General features: G+C 42.3%; 1 protein-coding gene across 4 annotated transcripts in view; it reads left to right on the top strand.

The window, feature by feature from the left end:
- The first annotated feature begins 3,884 nt into the window (after nucleotides 1–3,884).
- Nucleotides 3,885–23,209, top strand: part of ZSWIM8 (zinc finger SWIM-type containing 8) — a 65,941-nt gene continuing 46,616 nt past the window's right edge. For all 4 annotated transcript variants that reach the window (XM_075717366.1, XM_075717367.1, XM_075717368.1 and 1 more), the window contains exon 1: nucleotides 3,885–4,588. In XM_075717366.1, coding sequence (XP_075573481.1) covers nucleotides 4,411–4,588 — 178 coding nt within the window. In that variant the 5' untranslated portion in view covers nucleotides 3,885–4,410. The remainder of the gene's footprint in view (nucleotides 4,589–23,209) is intronic.

Below are 23,209 nucleotides of genomic sequence, written 5' to 3' on the forward strand. Positions count from 1 at the left end.
GTGGGAGCAGAGAGCCTGAGAGCTGCTTCTTGGCAAAGAGCCTGGCACTTGGCAGAGCACCCAGAAGCAAATCAAGACAAAACAGAACCATCCCAAATTAATGAAGGGGATGCACTAAGCCAGGCTTTCTTACCTGGAGTAGTCCACCATCATCCCCCCCACCCCCCAGCTTCTAGGGACTGGGCACCTTCTTGGAGCATTTGATTCAGATGCTTGACATTGGGAGCATCATCCTGCTCCCCCATATTTTCTTCTTTTCTCTTCTCTCATGGTGTTCTTGTCTTCTTTCTTTCCCTGGAAATTGTTCTTGAACTTAGGGACTCCCAAACGCTGCCCAGGAGGATCCTTACTGAATTTGGGAATTTTTTCTGCAGCTTAGTTTAAGAAGTGATAATCCTCCTCATACCACGGAACAGAAGCTCTGTTGATAAGAAGTATTCATTACTGACAGCCGTCTTGTGAGCCCAGGTCAGAACCTGTACTCTGCATCGGCTCAGGTCACTGACATGTCCATGTGAGCAGCTGAGCAGAGATTTTGTAATAAACTGCATCATTCCTCAAATTCTCATATTGGCCTGTGCATGGAAATTTTCTCTTCCTGAAACCAAACAGCTGCTGTATCTCTGCCTGGTAAGACTGTGAGACTGTGGCAGGCTATGTCTGAGGAAAGCTATTTGTCATCAAAAGGGTGAAGACAATCATCAAGGTTGCATGCTGCACTGTGACTGACTGTTGTTTCAACCTTGGCTATGACTTTGGGCCAGATTTGGGTTGATCAGGTCAGAATAGTTGTTTGTAATGGTTAGGTGTTACACTGAATTTTGACACGGTCTTAATTCAAGTAATTTGATAGAAGGTTAACGAAACACCAAGTCTGGTAAATTCCTAAGAGAGAGGGGTACCAGGACTGAATCTACCTTAAAAAAACCTCAGAAATTATATTCGGGGTCCTGAACCTCAGATGACTGACAATGGAAAAAGGAAAAGAACCCATGGGCTAGACAGTGAAGTACCAAGTGTGGAAAATGGTGCAGTACCAGCTCGAGTCACACTGGTGAAGATCCTCCTTCAGACATCTGTGGAGAACTTTGTATCAGTAGAGTGCCTTTGCACCAGCTCAGCATTGATGTACTGCTGTGGTTGTTTGGAGGATATCCAGTATCCTACCACTGGTGTCTTTGTGGAACCAAGGTCTAAACGTTTTGGCTTTGTAGACCTAAGGGCAAAGCATTTTACCCTGCTTGATGCTCAAAATCCCCAGGCTCTGCTGAGTATCACTCTCTGCCTGCCCCTGCACACTGTAGAAAGGGACTGAGCACAGTAATTATCTAATTGCCCGACTGTGTGTCATTAGCTCACAGGGTAATTATAACAACTATTGTTAATTAATAGAATTCCTCACTAGCTGAAAAACAGGTTCTAGGCAATTCTTTTATTTTCACCAAGGAACAGTCTCTGAATTTCAGAGATCCTGAATTGACCTAATAGGCTTTAATACATGTGTTCTTGTGTAACAGACTATTAAGGATAGTATCACTCGTCAGATGTCAAGCCTTGCCATATGTATGTGTGCAAGAATATAAATGAGCTCTTCCCATGAAATGAAAATGTATATAGATAGCCTGACGGCAAAACTTTCTGAGAAAAAGGCACAGCAAGCCTATTACTGTTCTGGGAGTTTATTCAGCTAAAAATTATTTACTTATGTAAAAAGACATGAAGTGAATACTTTTCTCGACTATTACCTCAGATATCTCCTCAAGATGATCCCTGGAAGAAATTCTGTAAGTATTTTTAGAACAGTAGCTTTGAACAAGCAACACACTGTTAGATGAAGTCTGGGAGAAACTTTTGAGGACTAGGAGGCTGCAGGCGCTCCCTTTACTGGTAGGAAAGCCACTGCCTGCCTTTGCTCAGGGTTCTGGCCCTTCCCAGAAGTTACTTTACGCTACGAGGCACTGAAGGATCTGACATGTACACAAGTAAACATACTTCTTACAGTTGATGGGCATTTTATTAATGCATCTTTGTGTTCAAGATCTTAAATTGATAAGCATTACATATGTAAGAACAAGCCACATAGGAAGTTTCCCTTGAGGTCCAAAGGGTACCTCTTAAGACCCACTATGACGGCCCATCAATTAAATTTTTTGGATCAAGGACTATAGTGAATTAAGATCAGGGAGGTGGTGAGTGTTCCCAGACGCAGTTCAGTTTCTCTCAGCTCTAGGATTAGCATTCCTTAGTACGTCATTCTTTTTTGCCTAGCTCTTTTTTTTTTTCCTGTCATTTGCTTTTTTTCCTCTGTACAAACATGGGAAGGGAGCTGCAGGTCCAGTCTATAGGTGTTTGGCTGATGCTTACTCAACTTACAGAGAAAACTTATCATTTGGTATTTTACTGGTCTACTCTCACAATGACGCAATGAACTAGATTGCCAAAAGAAAAGAGAATTATACAAAAAGCTCAAACGGAGTACCCCCACACACACTTTCAGTGTGGGTAGGCTATGAAAACCTTACCTAACCTGTGCAACCCTGTACACAACTGGCATGAGTTACTTTCTCTGTTTTAATTTCAGAGGTGTTTAGACTCCTGCAACCCCACAGACACCTGCCTCCTTCCCTCCAGCCTCCGTGGGAGAGACAGGGGCTTTTTTGGCCTGAGGAAAGAGGTCACTGCGGTTCAACTGATATTTTTGAACAGGGCTTATTCTTGTAAGAGCCATATTCCCCTCATGTTTTTTTTTTTCCTTTGTGTTCTTTTCCTTGGTTTTCTTTCCTGACTAACACGGTGGGTATTTTTGTTGTTTCTAATAGAAAATGTTACTGGGAAGTGCAGCATTTCTTTCATCTCCAATCAGATGATCACAGCCGAATTACTTCTACCTCATGCAACTTATTTGCGGTACGTTCCGGGGGCAAAATCCCGCAGTTTAGCGTAACTCGTGCTCTCCCGTTGCCTTTGGCGGTACGCGCAGGCACGACAGGCAAGCTTTTGTTTTATTACAGCCCCTTCAAAGCAAAACCGCCCTGCAGCCCGCAGGCTCCGGCCTGTCCCCGGGTGCACCCGCTTGTTAAGAAGCAGCAGCAGCCAGGGCCCAGCCGAGCACCAGGGCCCTTCCTTTGGGACGCCCTCACGCCACTACCGGGCACCCCTTTTTCCACAGGCAGTTCCCTCAGCTCTTCCTTTCCTCACTGACCCGGAAGGGCCGGGCCGAGCCCCAGCCCGGCCCGGAGGGGCCGGGCTGGGGCTCGGCCCGACCGTTCCGGGAGGTACGGCCCTGTCCGGGCCCGTACGCGAAGCCCACAGCCCCCCCTCACACCGGCTGTCCCGGCATGCCCTGCGCGCTCGCCGACACCCGGAAGCCGGAAGCGCCGCGGCGGAAGTAGGGCTCAGCTGGCGGGGGGGGTGTCGCAGGTGAAGCTGGGAAGCGCGGAGCCATCTTGCTGCCCGCGCCGGGCAGGGACCCGCCGCCGCCGCTGCCGCCGTCGCCGCCGTCGCGCCAGGACAGCGAACCGCCATCGGGCCGGGCACGGGGGGGCGTCCGCGCGCGGGGCCCCGCTGGCCATGGGCACCTAAAGCCGCGGGGTCCAGCCGCGACGGGAGCGGCAGCGGCGGCGGCGACCGGTTGCCCCCCCTCCCCCCCCCCCCTCGCCCCTACCCGCCGGCGACCAGAGCCGGGCTCTCCCCCGCCTGCCGCCGCCCGCGCCCCCATGAGGCCGGAGCCGCTGCCCGCCGCCCGCTGGCGCCGGTGACGAGCCGCCGGGAGGTCGTGCCGCCCCCGCCGCGGGTGCCCCGGCCCCGCCGGGCCGTTTTTAAGCCTCTACGAGCGGGAGGGAAGTTGTCCGCTCCCCCCCCCCCCCCGCCCCCGCCTCCTTTCCCGCTGCCCCTTCCCGCCCTCGCCCTGCGGTTCCTGCACCGAGAGTGAGAAAAGCACAACCTCAGGGAGACCTGGCCCTGCGCACAGATACCTGCTTTCCCCCAGCGGGAGCCCCGGAGAAGGAAACGGGCCCCTTCCCTCGTCCTCCAGCGCCGGGGCCGTCGGCGTCGGAAGCCTTCAGACCCTCCGTGGGGCCGGCAGGCACCTGTCCCGCCTGGAGGCAGCTCTCGTAGACTAACCAAACCCCCTCCGCCTCAAGTACATTTTGTGGACATAAGCATTTTTTTTAACTTTTTAAAGAACTCGGTTTCTTTTCTGGGATTTTTACGAGCTTCCCCTTACTTGATTTCCTGCTTCTCCCGCTTCATATAGCGCTGGCTCTGGTTTTCCTGGTACTGTAGCATGGGGATCGAATCAGAACTGAGATTTTAAGTATTGCAGGAGCCCTCAAGTCCATCCACCTGTTAAAAGTGAGCAGTGCTGTTTCTGTCTTTCTTCTTTTCCCCCCACATCGGCTGTCGGATGTGATGGAACTCATGTTTGCAGAGTGGGAGGACGGGGAGAGGTTTTCATTTGAAGACTCCGATCGCTTTGAAGAAGACTCTCTTTGTTCCTTCATCTCTGAGGCAGAGAGCCTTTGCCAGAACTGGAGAGGATGGAGGAAGCAATCGGCTGGACCCAATTCTCCCACTGTCAAAATGAAAGGTGAGGTCACCCGGTTTCATTGGGATGCTCTTTGGACTCGTGGAAGTTGTGGGGCAAGGGGGGTTGGTGTGTGGGGAGATCTGCAGAAGGAATATCAAAGGTGCAAAGAGAAGTCAGATGTAGTATCATTGTCAGGGTAATTTTTGACCCAAGATTGAAACTGAAAATTTACTGGGGGTCTTAAGATAAAGCCATCTTTTGGGTGAGTTTTCACCTGCATGCGCTCTGTGGTATTATAGTGCTGCTTGTCTGAGTAGGTTTTGTGGACTTGCTCTTGGAAATGTGAAAAAGGTTCTCTATAAACAAACTACAGACTTGGCTGGGAATAACTATGCATAGGTTCCACTCATTCACTAAAGTACTCTAAGGTTTCATAGACGTTTTTGTAACTGCTATAAAACTACCCATGGCCAGGCATGTAAGCCATCATTGTACAGAGCAGTCTGTTGTCCTTGTCTGTTTCTTTACATTTTTCTTTTTTCTAGTAAATTAGCCAACTTTCTTTACCAGTAGTAGAGCAAGAGGGCCTGAAGGCTGTCACAAAGAAATCAGCAAACTACAGTGTGTCTGCTTCAAGAGTTGTTATATTTCCTTTCTTTTGATAGTAATTTCTTTTTAAGAGCAGACAGGAAAATAGATAACATTAGTAATTAAAAATTATTTAAAATTATCATACAGCTACTAAGTCTTTGCTTGGTTTTTTTTTTTTTCCCCAAGTGAAACATAATTTCTCTTTTATCCTGATGCATCTTGACCCTAGAATTCAGGTGGTGTTTACACCAAGCAGAGCCAGCCATACAGTTAACAGAAATTACACAAGCCCTTTCTACTCTTCCTTTTATCTCCTTTCTTCTCTTTCAGTCTAGTGTCAGTACTTTTCCTGTTATTGCTGACCTTCATGACCATCAGCTGCCTCATTAATATCTCCCTATCTGGAACTGCAAAACTTCATTCTCTTCTGAATGTTGGCCTTACATGAACAGAGAATGCAATTTGTATTGAACTGTGCTGAAATCTGGCTGTGTTATGCTATGGACAAATGCTCACTTGCCACTGGATTAGGACCAGAAAGTACACTTTGCATTAACCACAGGGTTTCCAGAGCAGCTTAAGTTTTAAATTTTTAATAAATTTGAGAACTGTCTCTAGTCCCAGGTGTGTAACCGCCTGTGTCTCTTGAATAGTTGGGATTAGAGCTGAGGGTAGGATGGAAATGTTTAAAAAAAAACCAACCAACCCAAAACAAGAGAGAGAGGAATGCTGAATACATATCCAGGTTGGATAGCTCTCTTGGATCCTGCAGCCGGGACACATTGGTTTTAGTATGGAACGTTTGACTGGTATAAAGAAGGGGAACAGTGCTGGTGTGTGTTTTAAAGCTATGAATCCTGAGATGCAGAAATAAGTGTTTGGCACACGGCAAAGTGTATAAACTTCATGTTTTGCTTTAAGTCTTGTTGCATATGTTAACTTGCTGGAAAGGAGCTGAAGTTTTGCAAACATACTGCTGTGCAAAGTCAGACATCTCTAGTTTGGCAGAGGTGTATGAAGCTGGTTTGTACAGATCTACAGGTCAGACTGTTGTTTGACAAGGTGATGTTTTTTGTTCAACTTTGAGATGCTTTTAGCCAAGCGTTCTCCACTGGTTCAGTGTATGATTGTGTGTTTTTCTGGGTCTGGCCTAGTTCCTTTAGCTCTCTTGACTGAATTAAAAGCAAGCAACAATTGCTCTCTCTACTGTCATCCACTTGTTGCATTAAAATGAAAAATCACTTCAGTAGGTTGTGCATATTTGTAATCCTCAGTCTCTTTCCAGACATGAGAAACACAATAGCTAACATTGTTGTTGTGATAATTGTAATTATTTACACCATATTGAGATGTTGCTGTTCTGGGTTCTGCAGACCTGCATTGGCAAGGGTTGTATTGTTTGTACTGGCTTCATATTTTTCAGGTTTTATCTGTAGAGAGACTTAATTCCTTTGTACAAAAGTTTTACTTTAACGAGAGACATTCTGAAAGGATACTGTTGCCTGCTTTAAAGGCATTTGCTGGCAATTCTCAGGCTCTGGTCAGAGTTATTTTGAGAAGTATGTGAACATGGATTTGCTGCCTAAATAATTATTTATCCACTCTATGAAGTCACGTATGACATTACCAACATGGAACGCTTACAGGTACTTTACACAGTGTGTTGCCAGCGAGTCTGGTCTGATGGGGGATCTGGCATCATCTGGGATCTCCTTGGATATCAGAACTCCTGTACCAATTTAATTATTTTTAACACCTCTTTTTGACAGTGTTTTTGTAGTCAGAAAAAACAGTTTGCGTTGAGAACTTGCTGGATCCTGAGGTTGTCAGTTGTAGTGAGTCTTCTCAGATGTGCTCATTCTGAATTGAGCTGTGTGTTTTTATTTCCACAGTTTACCATTTTGCAGTGGCCTGTGATGTAGTTGCCTATGCAACCAAAAAATGAGGTTAGACACTGAGTTCTTCGGTGTTAAATGTTAAGGGAAAACAAGAGGAACTATATTCTGTTAGCCTTTTCCTCCAGTTTGGATCTCAGCCTGTGTTTTGATTTGGAATCAGTCAGACAAGTTATGTAATAGAAAGGATTTCTAGCTTTTTCAATTGTTTTGAGTTTGTCCTTGTGAGCATCCAATTCTTCATTAATGAGTTCAAAGAGAATCCCCCTGAGACTGATGGAAGTGCTGTTGGCTGGGGAGTCCTCTTCTTAAACAAACAAAGAAAGTACCCACACACACCTCAGTTATGGTTTTCTTACTTTCTGCAACTTATTTTGTTCTTGGGTATTTTTAATATTATGATTATGCTTACTGCAAAATTAGCAATAAGGCTTGAGGTAGCTTGTTGCAAATACACACAGTATTCATTGCAGAGAGTCACCAAAAAGTAGAGTTACTCACTTGTTTGTCAGTCACCCCGTCAGCTTGCTAGAAAGATGATGAAAGGTGGAGAAAAATGTCTGAGTTCCTCTAACGTGATCCTTGGAATGGAATTCTTTATAAAATCGGGTATCTTAAGTAGTTACATCAGAAAAATAGGACTGTAACTGGTTGGTTTTCCCTCATTTAATTTTCACTGTGGTAAAGTCCTCTTATAGTACTGTTATATTCCTTTCTAGAAAGGAGTTTTCTCTTTAAATGTACAATTGCTAATGTGAAGGAGGAATGCATTGCATCCACTTTATGGATGCCATTGGATTTTGAAACTGCTCTGAATCTCCACTGATTTCACCTGTACTGAAATTCTGGAGGAAACTTCAGCAAAGCATGCCAATTTTGGATATACCAAGAGTCCTTTCATAATTTTGAAAGGACATTTATTTTAGAAATGAGTTGTTCTCACATTAGACTGCCTTGATTGCTTGTTTTTACCCCTTGGTTTTTTCATTTTGAATGAGGTAATGCTTGTAACTGATATTTGGCCATTGTCTGTATACATCATTGATTAGAAGCTTTCAGCTGTACTGGGCAGACAGGGGATTCAGCTCTGAAGTTAAGGTGAATGGATGTTTTGAAGAACAATGTCCTTGCGGTGTATTCAGAACCATCTGGTTCCCGAGTTGGTTTGTGGCTCCAACTCATTTTCTTCCATATCAAATTACATTCCACCTATTTGTTACCTTTCTACGAAAGAATGCACCCGCTTGCTTTTTCCCCACTTTTCTGGACATCTCTTCTTTCCTAGAAACTGAGAGCCATTACGACCCTCTCATTTCCCTTCTCACTTTTTAAAACAGTTGTGTTTTTCATTGGTAATTGAAATAAGTCTAGTGTTTCTGCAAATGTTTTGTTATCAATTATCTTCACATGAGGATTTTTGTGACAGAGGTCTTAAGAGTACACTCATTATCCCTCCAAACCCACTGTGGTTTTGTTTCTTCTTGACAGCTTCTAAGCTCTTTCCCACCCTTAGTCCTTTCTGTTTCACAGTTTCTGAAGCATAAACGTTTACCAAACACTTAAGAAGTTGCCATAATTACTGTAGGATTGCTAAATAGCGTGTTCACAATATTTTTGCTCAGTTTGTATTTATTCATTCACACTGGCTTCTGCTGGAAGCATGCTGATGAGTTGTCTTGAAACTATTTTCAATAGGCAGCTAGTGAGAAAGCTTGATTTTTTTTTTTTCCTTTCCTTTACTGTAAGCTTGAACTATTGCATACTGTATTGCAGAACCCCCTCAGACTTAACTAAAAATTGATGCAGGCAGCGATCTCCTAGAAAACGTTCTCATTATCCAGCCCCAGACAATTTACGTTCTTCCAAACTGTTAGGAGTGCCTACAATGTTAAGTCCTGGGCACAGTGCCTCCAAAATTTAAGCCGTAGAGAGGGAGTCATTGGCAGAGAACAAACAGAGCCTGAGGTGAGGATATGATCAGTTTAGAGAGACAACCTGATCAAAGTCTGAGCACTGTCTACACTGGCAAAACGAGAGTGACTGGTTGTCATTAATTTATACGGACAAAGAATAAATGGCTTAGCAACACTTGTTCCTCAGCATTGTCAGTAACTGTTTAATAAATTAAAGTTAACCCTTGCTCAGGCAGTAATTGCAGAAAACAGCAGGAGAAACACAGTCTCTTTCAAATAGTATGCTATGCTCTTCAGACCCTTGTTCTTTTTGGAAAAGAATGTTGGTGTCATCCAAAATGTGTCCACTGCTTGAGTCTGGTGAAGCTGGAAATGAAGACTCTGTGGTTTGCTGCTGTTTTGTTACTGACTATTACTGTGCATTATAAAGTTACAATCGATTTTTTTCCCCCCCTCCTTTATTTGTGCCTCTGGTATTAAGAGGGAGATTATGTAATCAACTCACACTTCTGGGAGGTGCAGTGCAAATACATCTTGTTTGTTGTATTTTCTTTTAATTTAGTACAATACATGACAAATCTGGTTTAGCCCAAATATATCTGTTATAATACATCCAAATTCACTAATAATATTAAAAACCCAAAACAGTCACTGTTGAGCAAAAGTATTGTCTAGGTCCCTGAAGAGTTTCTTTATAGAAGCAACAGAATTTTAAAAATATAAATGGTGGTGAGAAGGTATCACAAATGCTTGTGAAATAAGCAGAGATCGGCTGTCCAAAGAGTAAAGGTAACATGAAAGTGAAGGCTTAGCTGCTAGCAGAAAATAGGTTTCTCTATATTTTCTCACCCTAGTAAATGAATTTCACCTGCTTTTGTACTCTCTTCCATAGTGGCTGGTGGTGTTGACTTGCTATATAGCAGAAGCAAAAGTTCAATTTGAGGAGGAGACTTACTGGGTTGTAATAAAAGGTGCAAAGGGGACATTGATTCATTAGAGCTGAAGACACCACAGAGAAGCTCTAGAGACAGTAATTTGTCAAGACTGATTGGCATAATTAAATGCACTGCTTCCGAGCTGGGATGTAGATTTCAGAAGCTACGTAGAAGTTTCTACTAAACAAAAAAGTGGTTTCACAATGCAGTGATACCTCTGTCTTTTGGAAGGATGACAAGTTGAATGACTCTCACACATTTGTCTCTTTATTTGCATTTTCCTGTGCCTTTCTGAGATAATTGAATGGGTGTACCCCTCTCTTCAGCAATGGGTACCTGAGAAACCACATAAAGAAGCTGTCAGGAAAAGATGCTATTTTACTGCTGAGATTTTAAATGACCAATCCAGTTGTAACTGTTGTGATCTTTTGGCCTCTTCCTTTAGATAAACTTCCCTTCCCCTCACAAGAAGTCTTGCTCATTCTTTCCCTATTTTAATGTCTCATCTTTCTACTGGGAAATGTCTACTGGGAAATGTCTCTTTTTATCCTGTCTCATCTTTCTATTTCTCTTTCTTCCTGGCTTCCATGGATTTTTCTTTTTGTGTTTCTCCTTCCTTTCACCTTGAGGAGATCCCTGTGTTGCTGAATGACCAGAGATCACAGATGCTCTATTTGCATTTCAGGCTGACTGAAGCTACAGGGGTTATTCTTCTCTGTGGCATGTTTACCTCTGGGGAAGCAAGGATAAGGATTCAGATTTGATCCTAGACTCCGGATTGTGCTCTCCCTTTGTTTCCTATCCCTTTATTTATCTCCCTCTTTCCACCCCCCCACCCCCCAACTTGACCTGTTCTTCATTGCTAAAAAGTGGGTTTTATTTATAGCATAACCTGTATGCAGAAAAATAGAAGCTTTTGTACAGTCTATATTTCTTGTGACTTTAGTGAGAAAAGAGTAAGTGAGAGAAGAAGTGAACTGATCAGACCTAGGAATGGCTGTTTTCAAATATAATATGCCCAAGGTAAAAATTATTCTGTGTATGACTCGTGGAAGTAAAACTCACATGTTGACTTGTGGCCAGGCCCTTTTTTTCCTCTCTCTGAAGTAGTACATACTCCAATCAATGTCTGTTTTGCACAGTTTAGGTAATAACTGTGGTGAAGTTCATTTTTAAGCAAATGTAAATTCAGTGATTTCAGGTAGTATGAAAAGTTGGTAGAGGATTAGAGATGGCTTAAGTACTCAGATGGATTCCCCCCCCAGGGTAACTAAGAAAGTTGCTTTTTGTACAATGTAGTTCATGAACCTTTGCTCAATTATGATGTCTAGGTCTTTAAAATACTTAAGTTACCTTACTAGCTACCAAGTATAGCAAAGGTGACCTTACATGTTTTTAAACTCACACAGAATTGAAGGGAAATGTGTACGTATTAAAGTTAGTCTAGTGATTAGGAGAGCTTTCTTGTCCATATCAAATTCTTGATAGTCCATGGTTGCTGAGTAATATAATTTTTACTAGTGTGCTGAGGAAAGGATAATTCCGTGAGTTAAATGTTAAGAATAAGGAATAGGAAAGCAGAAATAAGGAATTTAAAAAAAAAAAAAAGTGAATGGCAAGGATCATAGGGTAGTCTTTTAAAAAAACAAGCAAAAAACTCCTCTTCCTCCCCCAGTATACCTTTGAGGGAACAGAAATGGACAACAGTGATTTGAACAACATCTCTTATGCCAGTTATAAAACCGGGAGCAGAGACCATCTCCTCTTAATTGTCCGGTGTCCTAGTTATTATACAGTACTTTGTTCCAGAGGAAGAAAGGAATGTACAGCTTCAAAAGATGTTTTACATACTTTAATGAACTTTTGGAGTAAGTACTTGGCTATTTAGGATATCTGTAATTAATTTTTTGTTTTGTTTTTATACCTTTAAGTAACATTTCCAAAGAATCAAAAACAATTTAGTTCTTAAAGTGCAAGAATGTCCTTAAGATTTCACTGCTTTTTTTAGACCAACAACTTTTTTCTGTCACCTATCTAGTTGTGTAACACTGTGAAGCAGTTATAAGAGTAATTTAAAACAGTGTAATGGCTAGAAGTTAATTTTTCAACTTTATTTTAATGCATTTTATCTGTATTAATATCTTTCCTCCCTCCTCCTGTTTTGTAACACCCTTCCAAACCCTCCAAAAGTAAAATTCAAAGCACATATGTATCAACTAGCTAAAATATTAGGCCTAGAATTTTTTTTAAATATTAAAGAGCAGTGATGCATAATATATAAAATATTTAACATACTGGTTCCAATTTCAAAATACCGTATCACAAATTTCTGAGTTAGCGCCTCTGAAGCAGTGTAGTATCAAGTAATAGGTATAGGGTTACCAACCAGAAAATTCTCATACTTCTCATCATTTGTGCGGTTTTTGATGCATCCTTCTTTGTTTCTTTGCCTGTAGAATGGCAATAACGTTCTGGCAAGGCTGTGGATATTGTGCCACTTGCTAGTTGTGTAGTATTTTTAACAGAAGACACTGAAAGTGATGTCTTTGAGCATGCTTCTTGAGTGTGCTTTAAATGTTATGGGTGAGGCTTCTGAAAACTCTGCTGTTCTGATTATGCTTAATTCATCTGTTTGCTTCCATACAGCTGGAAGTATACTACCTTTGAAAAGAATGAAACAAAGGAACTCTGTCAGGCTGTGATATACCTATTACTTAAAATCTTCTGGAATTGCGTATTTTGAGAAAAGTGATGCTGTGAAAAGTGTCTGGTTTTAATAAAATATTGTTGCTATTATGAATCTTTATTAGTGTTTCTAGATCGCTGCAACAAAAACCTGAGAAAGGAGAAAATGTCAGTATTTAACAGTATCAATTAGGAGAAGGTTGAACATGTTTAAGATGTACACAACTGGGAAATCTGTGTGCTGATTTTTCTGTATTTACCTAAATCTCTATTGGTGTGTGGTCAGCACTGAAAAAATTTGGAAGTTAAGACATTCCCTTTCCATAGGAGAGGGAAACCTGAAAAGATTGCAGGAGTAATGTCTTTAAACAAATTCTTAACATCCTCATTTGGCTGCTGCAAGTAGGGGGCCCAGAGTGTTATTTCTTGATGTCTTAGTGACTTTTATGCCTTTCTTTCATCTGCTAGGTTTAGTTTGTGGCTGTGAGACTTATAGTAGAGCTTTCAAGCTTCTTTTTCATATGGCATAAGGATTGGCATACACAGGAAAGGGAAAGGATGAATGGATAAGATGGAGGGAGGAAGGAAAAAAAAAAATCTGTCCTCAGAAGAAATCTTGTCCCTTTGTGGGACAAACGCTGGATGCTGCAATGCAGGAGAGGAGGGGGAATAGACTTGAGAGAATGAAAAAGAGGGAGGTCAGAGACCACAAACAATATAGAAAAACAAGTCCATGTTTTTTTTTACAAAAATATAAATAGGTAGGATGATAAAAGAAATGTTAGACAGAATTTGTCTGCAAGCAATGAGTCTTTACAGGAAGGCATCCAGCTGTACTTTTTCCTCCCAAGATAAGACACTTATGAGGTGACTCATTGAAACAGTGGGCATATGAACACCTGGGCCACTGATTCTGGCTTCCTCTTCTGTTTAGAGAGGTGAAAGATTTAAGCAGATGATGATCATTCTTTGGCATCCAGAAATACTGGTAAACATGAGTAATTCATTGGTGGGGATCTGAAACTGAAAACACCAATGTTTTAAAATATAATTAGTATGGTTTCTTGTTTTCTTTCTTTCTAGATAAACTAGTGGAAAAGTTAATTGCAGCTTTTCTGTTTATTAGGCTTAAGGTCTCTAAAGATGCTGCTTTGAGCATGTGTCCCCAGCCATCACTAAAGAATGGAAGAAGTGAGGTGGCCTTAAAGTGAATGTAGTCAAGTTACCACCTGGGCTCTTTTTTAGATATATTCATTAAAACAATGCCTGCATGCAGCGAAGTCATTCTTACTGACATTTTGTCAATGTATGTGACAGAACAAGATTCTTCCTTGAAGTACAGAAAAGTGTGCTGAACCTGTGAACGTTGAGTATTGTATGACATCATGGAATTTGTCCGTGTCTTGTTTCTCATCTTTGTAGGACTTCAGGTTTACTGTTCTTAATATATGCTCACATTTGCCTGACTTCATTTATCACAATGTGATTCTCAAGACTTACCCTTTAATCTTTTTCTTTTCTTTTTATTATCCCTATACTGGAGTTCTTACCTGGTAAATTTGCATCTGTCTCATCCTGTGGAGAATGTACCAACATGAATCCTTGTTAATCCATGTTAGAGGCTAATTGAATAGCTTGATGATAGCTTGGATGCCCAAGTTCCATGCTTTTAGGAAATGCGGATTGCTGATGTAAAAATTGTTGGTAAGTATTCGACATTTAAGCTTCATGATCATCCTGCTGGTGGGTTAGTATGTAATTAATAGGTGTACAAATTAAATGACAGCTTTTTCTGAGAATCTAATACCTTTGTGAAGTCTATAGGGCATTATTTAGTAATTCTCTTGAGCTGTTTACAGTTCCTGCTGCACATTGTGTGTAATTCCATTTGCTACCTCATATTTAGGTCAGTAAATGCTGAGATGGGAGAAGAAGGGAAATGCAGCAGTAAACTTGTTTACCAGACCTAGCTAGATGGGCCAGGTGAAAATATTTGTGACTTACACCTGCATGTAACTTTCATGTGTGGCTTGAAGAGAAGGTGGTCTGACACAGAGAAGTTAGTTGTATTTGACCCGGAATGCCTTTGGAAGTTTTCATTGACTAGTTGATTGCATTTAACGCAGTAGTGCATGGGGTCAGCTAAGCTGCTTATCCTTCTCAAGGACAGGAGGTAATTTTCCCTGGCTAGTTAGGAGCAGCAAGTGTTTCAAGACTTTCTGCAGACATTTTCAGAAGATAGTTGACTTTGTTTCAGTCTTGTGATGTTGGAGAGATCTTGGGAGATATGCATTTGCCTAAGCAAATTCATGCAATGGACTGTAGTTAGTCAGTGCCTCACAGTTTTCCATTGCTGCTTTTGTTATTGTTTTTGTGTACTGAAAATGACAGATGCGCTTGTTCTACCTCTTAAATGTTCTGTAGCTGCCTGCTTGTTTTGTATATTCCCTGGTACCCAGTTTTGTTTCCCCCCTTTTGTTCTCTCTATAGGTGATGAGGGGGAAATGGAAGAGAATTTATTCTTGTTAGGGAGAATTCCTCAAACTGTAGGATACTAAGAAATGATCAGACATGTCTGTCTTTGAGTGAGAGGAAATGTAATTGCTGTGGGGTGGAGAGCTTGAGGAAGGCTGGGGACTGCTGGCTTTGGAAGCTTGTGTCCTGCAGCAGTGGTTCAGGCTGGTTCGGGGGCTGCTGTGCTGCACCTCTGAACGTGGTGGGAGAACCTAGAATTGAGGGACATTGCTGAGTGGGCTCTGTAACCTCCCAAAAAGCCGTAAGACCTGGGGTTAGATTTGGGGAGTTTTTTACAAAACCAAAGGAGATAAAAATAGGAGTCAGGTAGGATTATTTTCTGAAAACATTTCAGTATCTAACTTCTTTTGACTCCTGTCTGTGAAACAGATTTTTAAACCTCTAATGGTTTCCTGTTGGTGATATTAAGAGGCGGTATCTTCTTTTAGTTCCTGACAGATGTTTAATTAATTTTTTTTTTTTTTTTACCCTAGAGGTGAGAATGCCTCATCCTTGATCTATTCTTTTCAGACAATAACTTTCCCATCAGCCCCAACAAAATTGGCCTGATCTCATTCTGATATGTTCAGTAATGCAGCTCTTCAGTGTTTGCCAGTGCATTTGTTTGGAGGCCAAGTGATACTGCTCTGGGATTTAGATACAGGAAAAAAGCTGGTTAGAGATTAATTTTGCATGTAATACTTAAGGATGGATACTAAAAGGCTGAGGTACTTAATGCCTTCTTTGCCTCAGTCTTTAATAGCCAAACCAGTTATCCCCAGGGCATTCAGCCCCCTGAGCTGGAAGACAGGGGCAGGGAGCAGAATGGAGCCCCCATAATCCAGGAGGAAGCAGTTAACAACCTGCTATACCACTTGGACACTCACAAGTCTATGGGGCTGGATGGGATCCACCCGAGAGTACTGAGGGAGCTGGCAGAGGAGCTTACCAAGCCACTTTCCATCATCTGTCAGCAGTCCTGGTTAACAGGGGAGGTCCCTGATGACTGGAGGCTTGCCAATATGATGGCCATCTACAAGAAGGGCCGGAAAGAGGATCTGAGGAACTAAAGGCCTGCCAGCCTGACCTCAGTGCCGGGAAAGATTATGGAGCTGTGCATCTTGAATATGCTCAACAGGCATGTGCAGGTCAACCAGGGGATCAGGCCCAGCCAGCATGGGTTCATGAAAGGCAGGTCCTGCTTGACCAACCTGATCTCCGTCTATGGCCTGGTGGCCCGCCTAGTGGATGAGGGAGAGGGTGTGGATGTCATCTACCTGGATTTTAGTAAAGCCTTTGACACAGTGTCCCATAGCATTCTCCTTGGGAAGCTGGCAGCTCATGGCTTGGACGGGCGTACTCTTCACAAGGTAAAAAACTGGTTGGGTGGCTGAGCCCAGAGAGTAGTGGTGACGGAGTTAAGTCCAGTTGGCAGCCAGTCACGAGTGGTGTTCCCCAGGGCTCTGTTTTGGGGCCAGTCTTGTTCAATATCTTTATCAATGACCTGGATGAGGGGATTGAGTGTGCCCTCAGTAAGTTTGCAGATGACACCAAACTGGGTACGAGTGCTCGAGGGTGGGAAGGCCCTGCAGAGGGATCTGGACAGGCTGGATCGATGGGCCGAGGCCAGTTGTATGAGGTTCAACAAGGCCAAGTGCTGGGTCCTGCACTTCAGTCACAACAACCCCATGCAACGCTACAGGCTTGGGGAAGAGTGGCTGGAAAGCTGCCTGGCTGAAAAGGACCTGGGGGTGTTGGTAGACAGCTGGCTGAACGTGAGCCAGCAGTGTCCCCAGGCGGCCAAGAAGGCCAACAGCATCCTGGCTTGTATCAGGAATAGTGTGGCCAGCAGGAGCAGGGAAGTGATCTTCCCGCTGTACTTGGCATTGGTGAGGCCGCAACTCCGAATACTGTGTCCAGTTTTGGGCCCCTCAATACAAGAAAGACATTGAGGTGCTGGAGCCTGTTCAGAGAAGGGCAACAAGGCTGGTGAAGGGTCTGGAGCACAGGCCTTATGAGGAGCGGCTGAGGGAACTGGGGTTGTTTAGCCTGGAGAAGAGGAGGCTGAGGGGAGACCTTGTCGCTCTCTACAACTACCTGAAAGGAGGCTGTAGTGAGGTGGGTGTTGGTCTCTTCTCCCATGTAGTTAGCGATAGGATGAGAGGAAATGGCCTCAAATTGCGTCAGGGGAGGTTTAGATTGGATATTAGGAAAAATTTCTTCACGGAAAGGGTAGTCAAGCATTGGAACAGGCTGCCCAGAGAGGTGGTGGAGTCCCCATCCCTGGAAGTGTTCAAAAAACGGGTAGATGTGGCACTTTGGGACATGGTTTAGTGGGCATGCTGGTGTTGGGTTGATGATTGGAATGATGATCTTAGAGATCTTTTCCAATCTTAATGATTTCTAGTTTTTTTCATTAAAAAATAATCCAGCCACCAAGCCAGGAAACATGAAATTACTACTCTACCCTTAATAGGTTTGGTGGTGGACTTAGTAGTGTTAGGTTAATGGTTGGACTGGATGATCTTAAAGGTCTTTTCCAACCTAAACAATTCTATGATTCTGTAATGGTAGAGAGCAGCACATAAAACAGTAGAGGCTGCATGGTGTTTTGTATGACTTCCTTTCAGCATCTGAAAACATATCAATGCTTCTTGATAGAGACTGATGCTCAGTTGTGATGCAGTCTGACTTTTTGATTTGTGTTTATGTTCTCTTGTCTATGTTCAGAAAAATATCCAGTCCCTGTTGGTCTTTGTAGCTTGTTTTTTTTTTTTGTTGGAGGCCACTGGAGATAATTTTGAATTCTGAGCTTTTAAAATAGCTTGCGTGGGGCAGAAGTGGGAATAACTGGTAGCACTGCGCCTTGCTTTCAGGAAACGGGAGCTGTTTGATGTCTGTGCTCTGAATGCGCAATCCTGGTTATGCAGTGTGCTTTCTGCATGGGGTGAGGGAGCGAGGAGTAACAGTGCAGGGGAAATTACTTGCCTGAAGCTGATCTGCTTCATCAGCTGTAGAGTTATTCTGAATGCAAGCTGCCCAATTTGTCATGAAACCTTGGCCAGCACTGGCGTGAATACAGTGTTTTGTAGCACTGTCTGTCTTGCTTTACAAAAATCTGCTGTTCATTTTAGGATTTCTAACAGCTGTCGGTTGCTTGCCCAGGCTGCTCTTTTTTTGAAATGAATTCTTTTTTTAGGGAGGGAAATGGAAGGGTGTTTGGATTAAGAATTTTCCTGTCTGAATTTCCAGAGGAGGTTGTCAAGTTGTGAATGCTGCATTACCTAATGCTGGTATTACAGTTTTGGAATCTTGATCACGTTAGGGTGGGTGAGAGTTGAGAAAAGAGCTTATCGACATTTTGCTCTTGAGCTTCAGAGCTTATGAAGAGACAAATAGATCTCATCTGGCATAAGGCGTCAACATAATGTCGAATACTCCAGTTTCATCAGCACAGCCCTGTGCAGAAGATTTTCACAGTTATTGCATAGGAGAAGCAATAGAGTTAAATGGAAAATACACCTTTCCTTTCTGATCTGGATTTGACTTGTGTTTGGAGAGGTTCTGACATTTGCTCAGAGCAGATGTTTTCTGTAAGTACATTATACATGTCTGCAACAAAATCTTATGTGAACCATGAGGCAGAACTTAGGTGACTAACATGTTAGGAATTCGAGTTTAGTGATGGAGGAACGTGCCGGTGTTCCTGTCCTGGCGTCATGAAACCAAATAATGGACTTCGATTTAATCTTTGTTTCCCTCCCATCAAACATCTTTTTTGGTTACCAAGTATAACTTGTAGCTTTCCACCTTTGCCTTGTCCTGAAGTTCTGAAGACTTGATTCAAGTGTTTTTTTTCTAGAGATCTGGTTTCTAATATAGTAAGAGTGTTGTAGCTATGATACTTTAAGGATATAAGGAAGACAAGTTTGTAAGGGAAGAAGGGAAATCTGTTCTTCAGCCAGCTGACCTTTGGAGTGCAGAAAACATTTTCAGATGTGCAGCTCTTCTGTCTCCTAAGTGCAAGAGGACCTTTGAGGGATGATTACATAGTGGGTTATCTGCTTGGCAATTAAAATTTACTTGGGTATATTGAAACTCTTTAGTCACGTTTACCAGTGGTGAAAGGAGGAATAACATGACGGGGTGGTTATTTTTCTTATTAACAGCTTGTGCTGCTCTGAAGAGAGGATTCCTTCAGATGTTTTGTCTCTGAAAGTGTTCTTGCTGACACAGGAAACCACAGATGCAGTTAGGAGAAGTAGAAGCAAGCAACTGCTCCCAGAAGGTGTATTGAGAAGTTTGCCTCCATCTTTACGTACATTTAGCCTCTTGCCGTGAGGAGCTGTTTCTTGTGTCATTTTCTAAAAAGCCTGTAGCAGAAAGCATTGGCCTTTTTCTTCTGGCATAGGTCTCCTCAGCAGTACTAAGCACCCCAGATTTCTCCTGGTAATGCCAGTACTACATTACTTGGTTAAATTGTAATTTCTCCCTATTGATTAAGTTGTGGCAAGAGTAACAGTAGCCCCGCTGGCTGTTGTTGCAGTAGGATTATGTCAGACTGATTTTTTGTGGCATGAAAGAATGTTTCTGAATCATTTCGTGGAAGTTTCCAAACAAACTTGTATTTGGATTGTCTGACAAGGTGATCTGAGTAGCTGGTCTGGCAGTCAGAGGATGTTAAACTTGCTCCCCGTGTATCTCAGGTTCTCATCTGGTGTGGCACAGGGCTGAGAGGTCTCATTCTCAGGGGAGACGTCTCATTTGGAGAGAGTGGGGGAAGAAAAAGGAACCATTTCTCCACAAATCTCCAGAAATTCAGGGAAAGCAAATGCTGCAGGTATTAGTGTGCGGTTTGCAGGCTAACATAAGAACCCCTGCTATTCATCTGTGTCTGCTTGCTTGTTTCAACATTGTTTTAGCTTTAAAAGGAGGAGCATTGGGAACTAGAGCATCTCAAAGAAAGCCTTTCTGAAGTTAGATCATGGACACTTTATACAGCAGTAGAAGGTTTTTGTTAACAGGAAGAAATGATGAAAGGGAAAGTTGGGACATGGCTGTGGGATTTTTGGCATACTCTTACTGATTTAAACTCTTAGTGGGTTAGGACTCTTGGACCTTACACACACATCATGCATCTTCCAAGTGTGTGTTCTTTTATCAGTTATCGCTTAGCATTATAAAGCCTCACCAGCTTTATTTTTGTAGGTCTTTTTTATGCCTCACGAAATCTTGTGGAAGTGTCGCCAGGAGTTGGCATAGTACTCGAACACTTTATGATTTAAAAGATGTAACTTTAAAAATAATAACATAAAGATAAAATACTTCTTAACTCAGTCTAATACTGAAACAGCAAGAGTTGAGCTGAGTAAGTGGGATCCCTCCTCCGTTAGGTGCTCAGATTCTTTAACAAAAATTGTTTTGGGATGCAGTCTCTATGCTTGATGTTAGCATGATGGTGATGCCGTTTCTCCACATGTGAGCAAAGTCAAGTCGGCTGTTTTTTGGTTTTTTTTTTTAAGCTCTGTATGCATGCAGAGAGTGAGTGTAGAAAACCATTGTGAAATGGGTTTGTCAGAAATGTTGTTTTGTTTCTTTTTTTTTAATAATTCGGATGACCAGAAGAGGAGCTGCAAGCCTTAATAGGTTTAAAGTTACTGACACCTGAAAAAACCCCCACACTCATCCACTCCAAATCCACAATGTGATTTAGTATTGTATTCTGCAAATCTACAGGGCTTGCATGCAAAATAAAAAAAACCTATTTTTTTTTGATATTTTGATGTGTTTTAAGGTCTGCCTTATAAAATAAACTAATTCTTGCTTCCTAAAATGTCTTAATCTGAGAGGCAGAAGTCATGGTGTCAGGATATCTTTATGCAGTCAGCCAAATAATATACTTCTCTGGTTTTACGGCAACAAAAAGATAGTTTGAGCCATTAAATATTTTGACTTACATGTGAGAGCTGTTTGTGATGTAGTGTTAAGCAATTTTCAGAAATCAAATTGAGCTGAAATTTGACTCTGTGCTATGGCTTTCACTGTAGATGGCGGAGACTTTGGAGGTGAATTAGACACCCTCCTGTGATAAAAACAATCCTTTTTGCCTTGGATTAAAAAAAAAAAAAAAGCCATTCCTAAAATGTTATTGTGATGGTTGTAACGGAATTTGTGTAGCAATAGTTGCTGCAGTTTGTCAGTTAAGTGTGAGGTTTCCAATTCTGGACCGTAAACTGCCCATCTGGGATTTGTATTTTTAACGGGTTTGGCTATGAATCTCATCAGTCTTATCCAGTAAACGCTAATGAAAAAGTTCTGTTCCTTATTCGTCTTCTCAACTGTTTTGTACATAAAAATGTCATTCTGTGGCTTAGGGCTGATGTAGGCCTCTCCTCAATTCTTCTTTTCGCTTTCAACGTGGTATTAATATCTCTGCATTTGCTACCCTGTGACATTATTCTCAGTGTAATTTCACTGCTGCAAAACGGTTATGGGATCCAGACAGAGCTGTGTAACTCTAGGTGGGGAAATCAGAGGTATAAGAAAGTCTTGTAAACACAGATCCCATTAGGGTTTTAATACTGGTAGTAAGCTTGCGGGGGTAGTAGCAGTGGAGAAGGAGGAAGAAGAAAACAGCAACAAGAGGAGCAGACCTGTTCCTAAATTTAAAGAAAACATATTTAGTTGATAACTTTCCTTCCTGAGAGTTCTGCACTATTTACAGGCAGTAAGAAGGGTAATGTGTAAATTTAACAGGTGAATTACATGGACAGAAAAATATAACCAAGTAACCCTGATGGTTCTTTTTTGTTTGCTTTATCCTGTGGGCAAATCAATGTACTAGTGATTCAAACTGAATCTTGATTTGTCCTCTGGAGTATTTTGCTACTTTGTTGATCACTTAGTTCTCTCTAGGGCTATGTTTTCAGTTAAAAAAAGAAAGTGGATATAAGAATGTGTGTGTGTGTATATATATTTTTTTTTTTTTTTTTTTTTTTCATTCTTGCATTGTGAGACTATCGTCCTGCTGTACAACCCTAGTGGAGAAACCCATATTTGTACAGGTTTTCCTGTGGCTAACTTTGCCAGAAATACCTGATGATTGCATTACAGTGCCCTGCCTGCCCTTGCTGTTTTTCTAGATCAGTTTAGCTGCACTTGCTAGCCTGTTATGAGTATGTGGATGTTTTTAAAAATACAAAAACATTGAGAGAAAACAAAACCAAAGGAGCCCTCAAGCCTGAATGCTCCCTCCAGTCATCTTTTCTGAGCAAGCTTGATTGACAATTGATCAGCAGCAGCGTTTGTAGCATCCTTTCTCCATCACTTGATCCCTATTCTCATCTTATCTAACCTTCTTGGTCTGTCACAGCATGTGAAAAACTCGCACAGATGAATTCCACCAAAGGCTTTTTTTGGGGGTCTACGGTTCTTCATTTGTTGGTGCATCTGGCTTTGTGAATGCTGAGGTGTTTTGCAGGGAATTGGTTTGGAGTGGGTAATATCTGAGAAACAAATAGCTGAAACTTTATTTTGACTTGGTACAGCAGGTGCTCCAGTGTAAAGGAGTTGCTTATTTTCTTAAGATTGACACTGCTTGAACAGTTGAGGAACCAGGAACGTGTATCTTTGCATCAGCTTCCTTAGTCTGCAAAAGGAAAATAAACTCCTACTTTTTAGCAATACTGTGGTTTGCTTGTTTTTTACAAGGAATGTTGTGGGGTTTTTTTCCCCCTCAGTATAAGATGGCATGGAATTATTAATCTGAAACAGAAGAATGCTAACTGAAGACAACTGGGAGTCAGTATTTGAACATTACACTGTGTCTTCAGCTTTTCGGATGCTTCATTCTGCACGTGGTCAAGCTGGACCAGGACTGGGTGCGGGGGGCAGCTCCTTGTGTCCGTTCAGCTGTCAGGGACTGACATTGCAGGGTCTTGGTTCAGCCTTGGCGTCCTCACCCCTTGGCTTGCCAGTTTGGTTTCTTCTCTTGGATTGTATTTGGGGCAAGAAAGTTAATTCTTGGTGCCTGCTCAGTAGCACCCGTTAGCTCCAGTTGTGCTGGAGCAATCTGCGATGTGTGTGTGTATGTATGCGTCCACTACGAACACCACTGAGACCAGCTGTGTGATTCGAAAACATAATTTA

The sequence above is a fragment of the Pelecanus crispus genome, chromosome 10 (genome assembly GCF_030463565.1).
Source record: "Pelecanus crispus isolate bPelCri1 chromosome 10, bPelCri1.pri, whole genome shotgun sequence".
Lineage (NCBI taxonomy): Eukaryota > Metazoa > Chordata > Aves > Pelecaniformes > Pelecanidae > Pelecanus > Pelecanus crispus.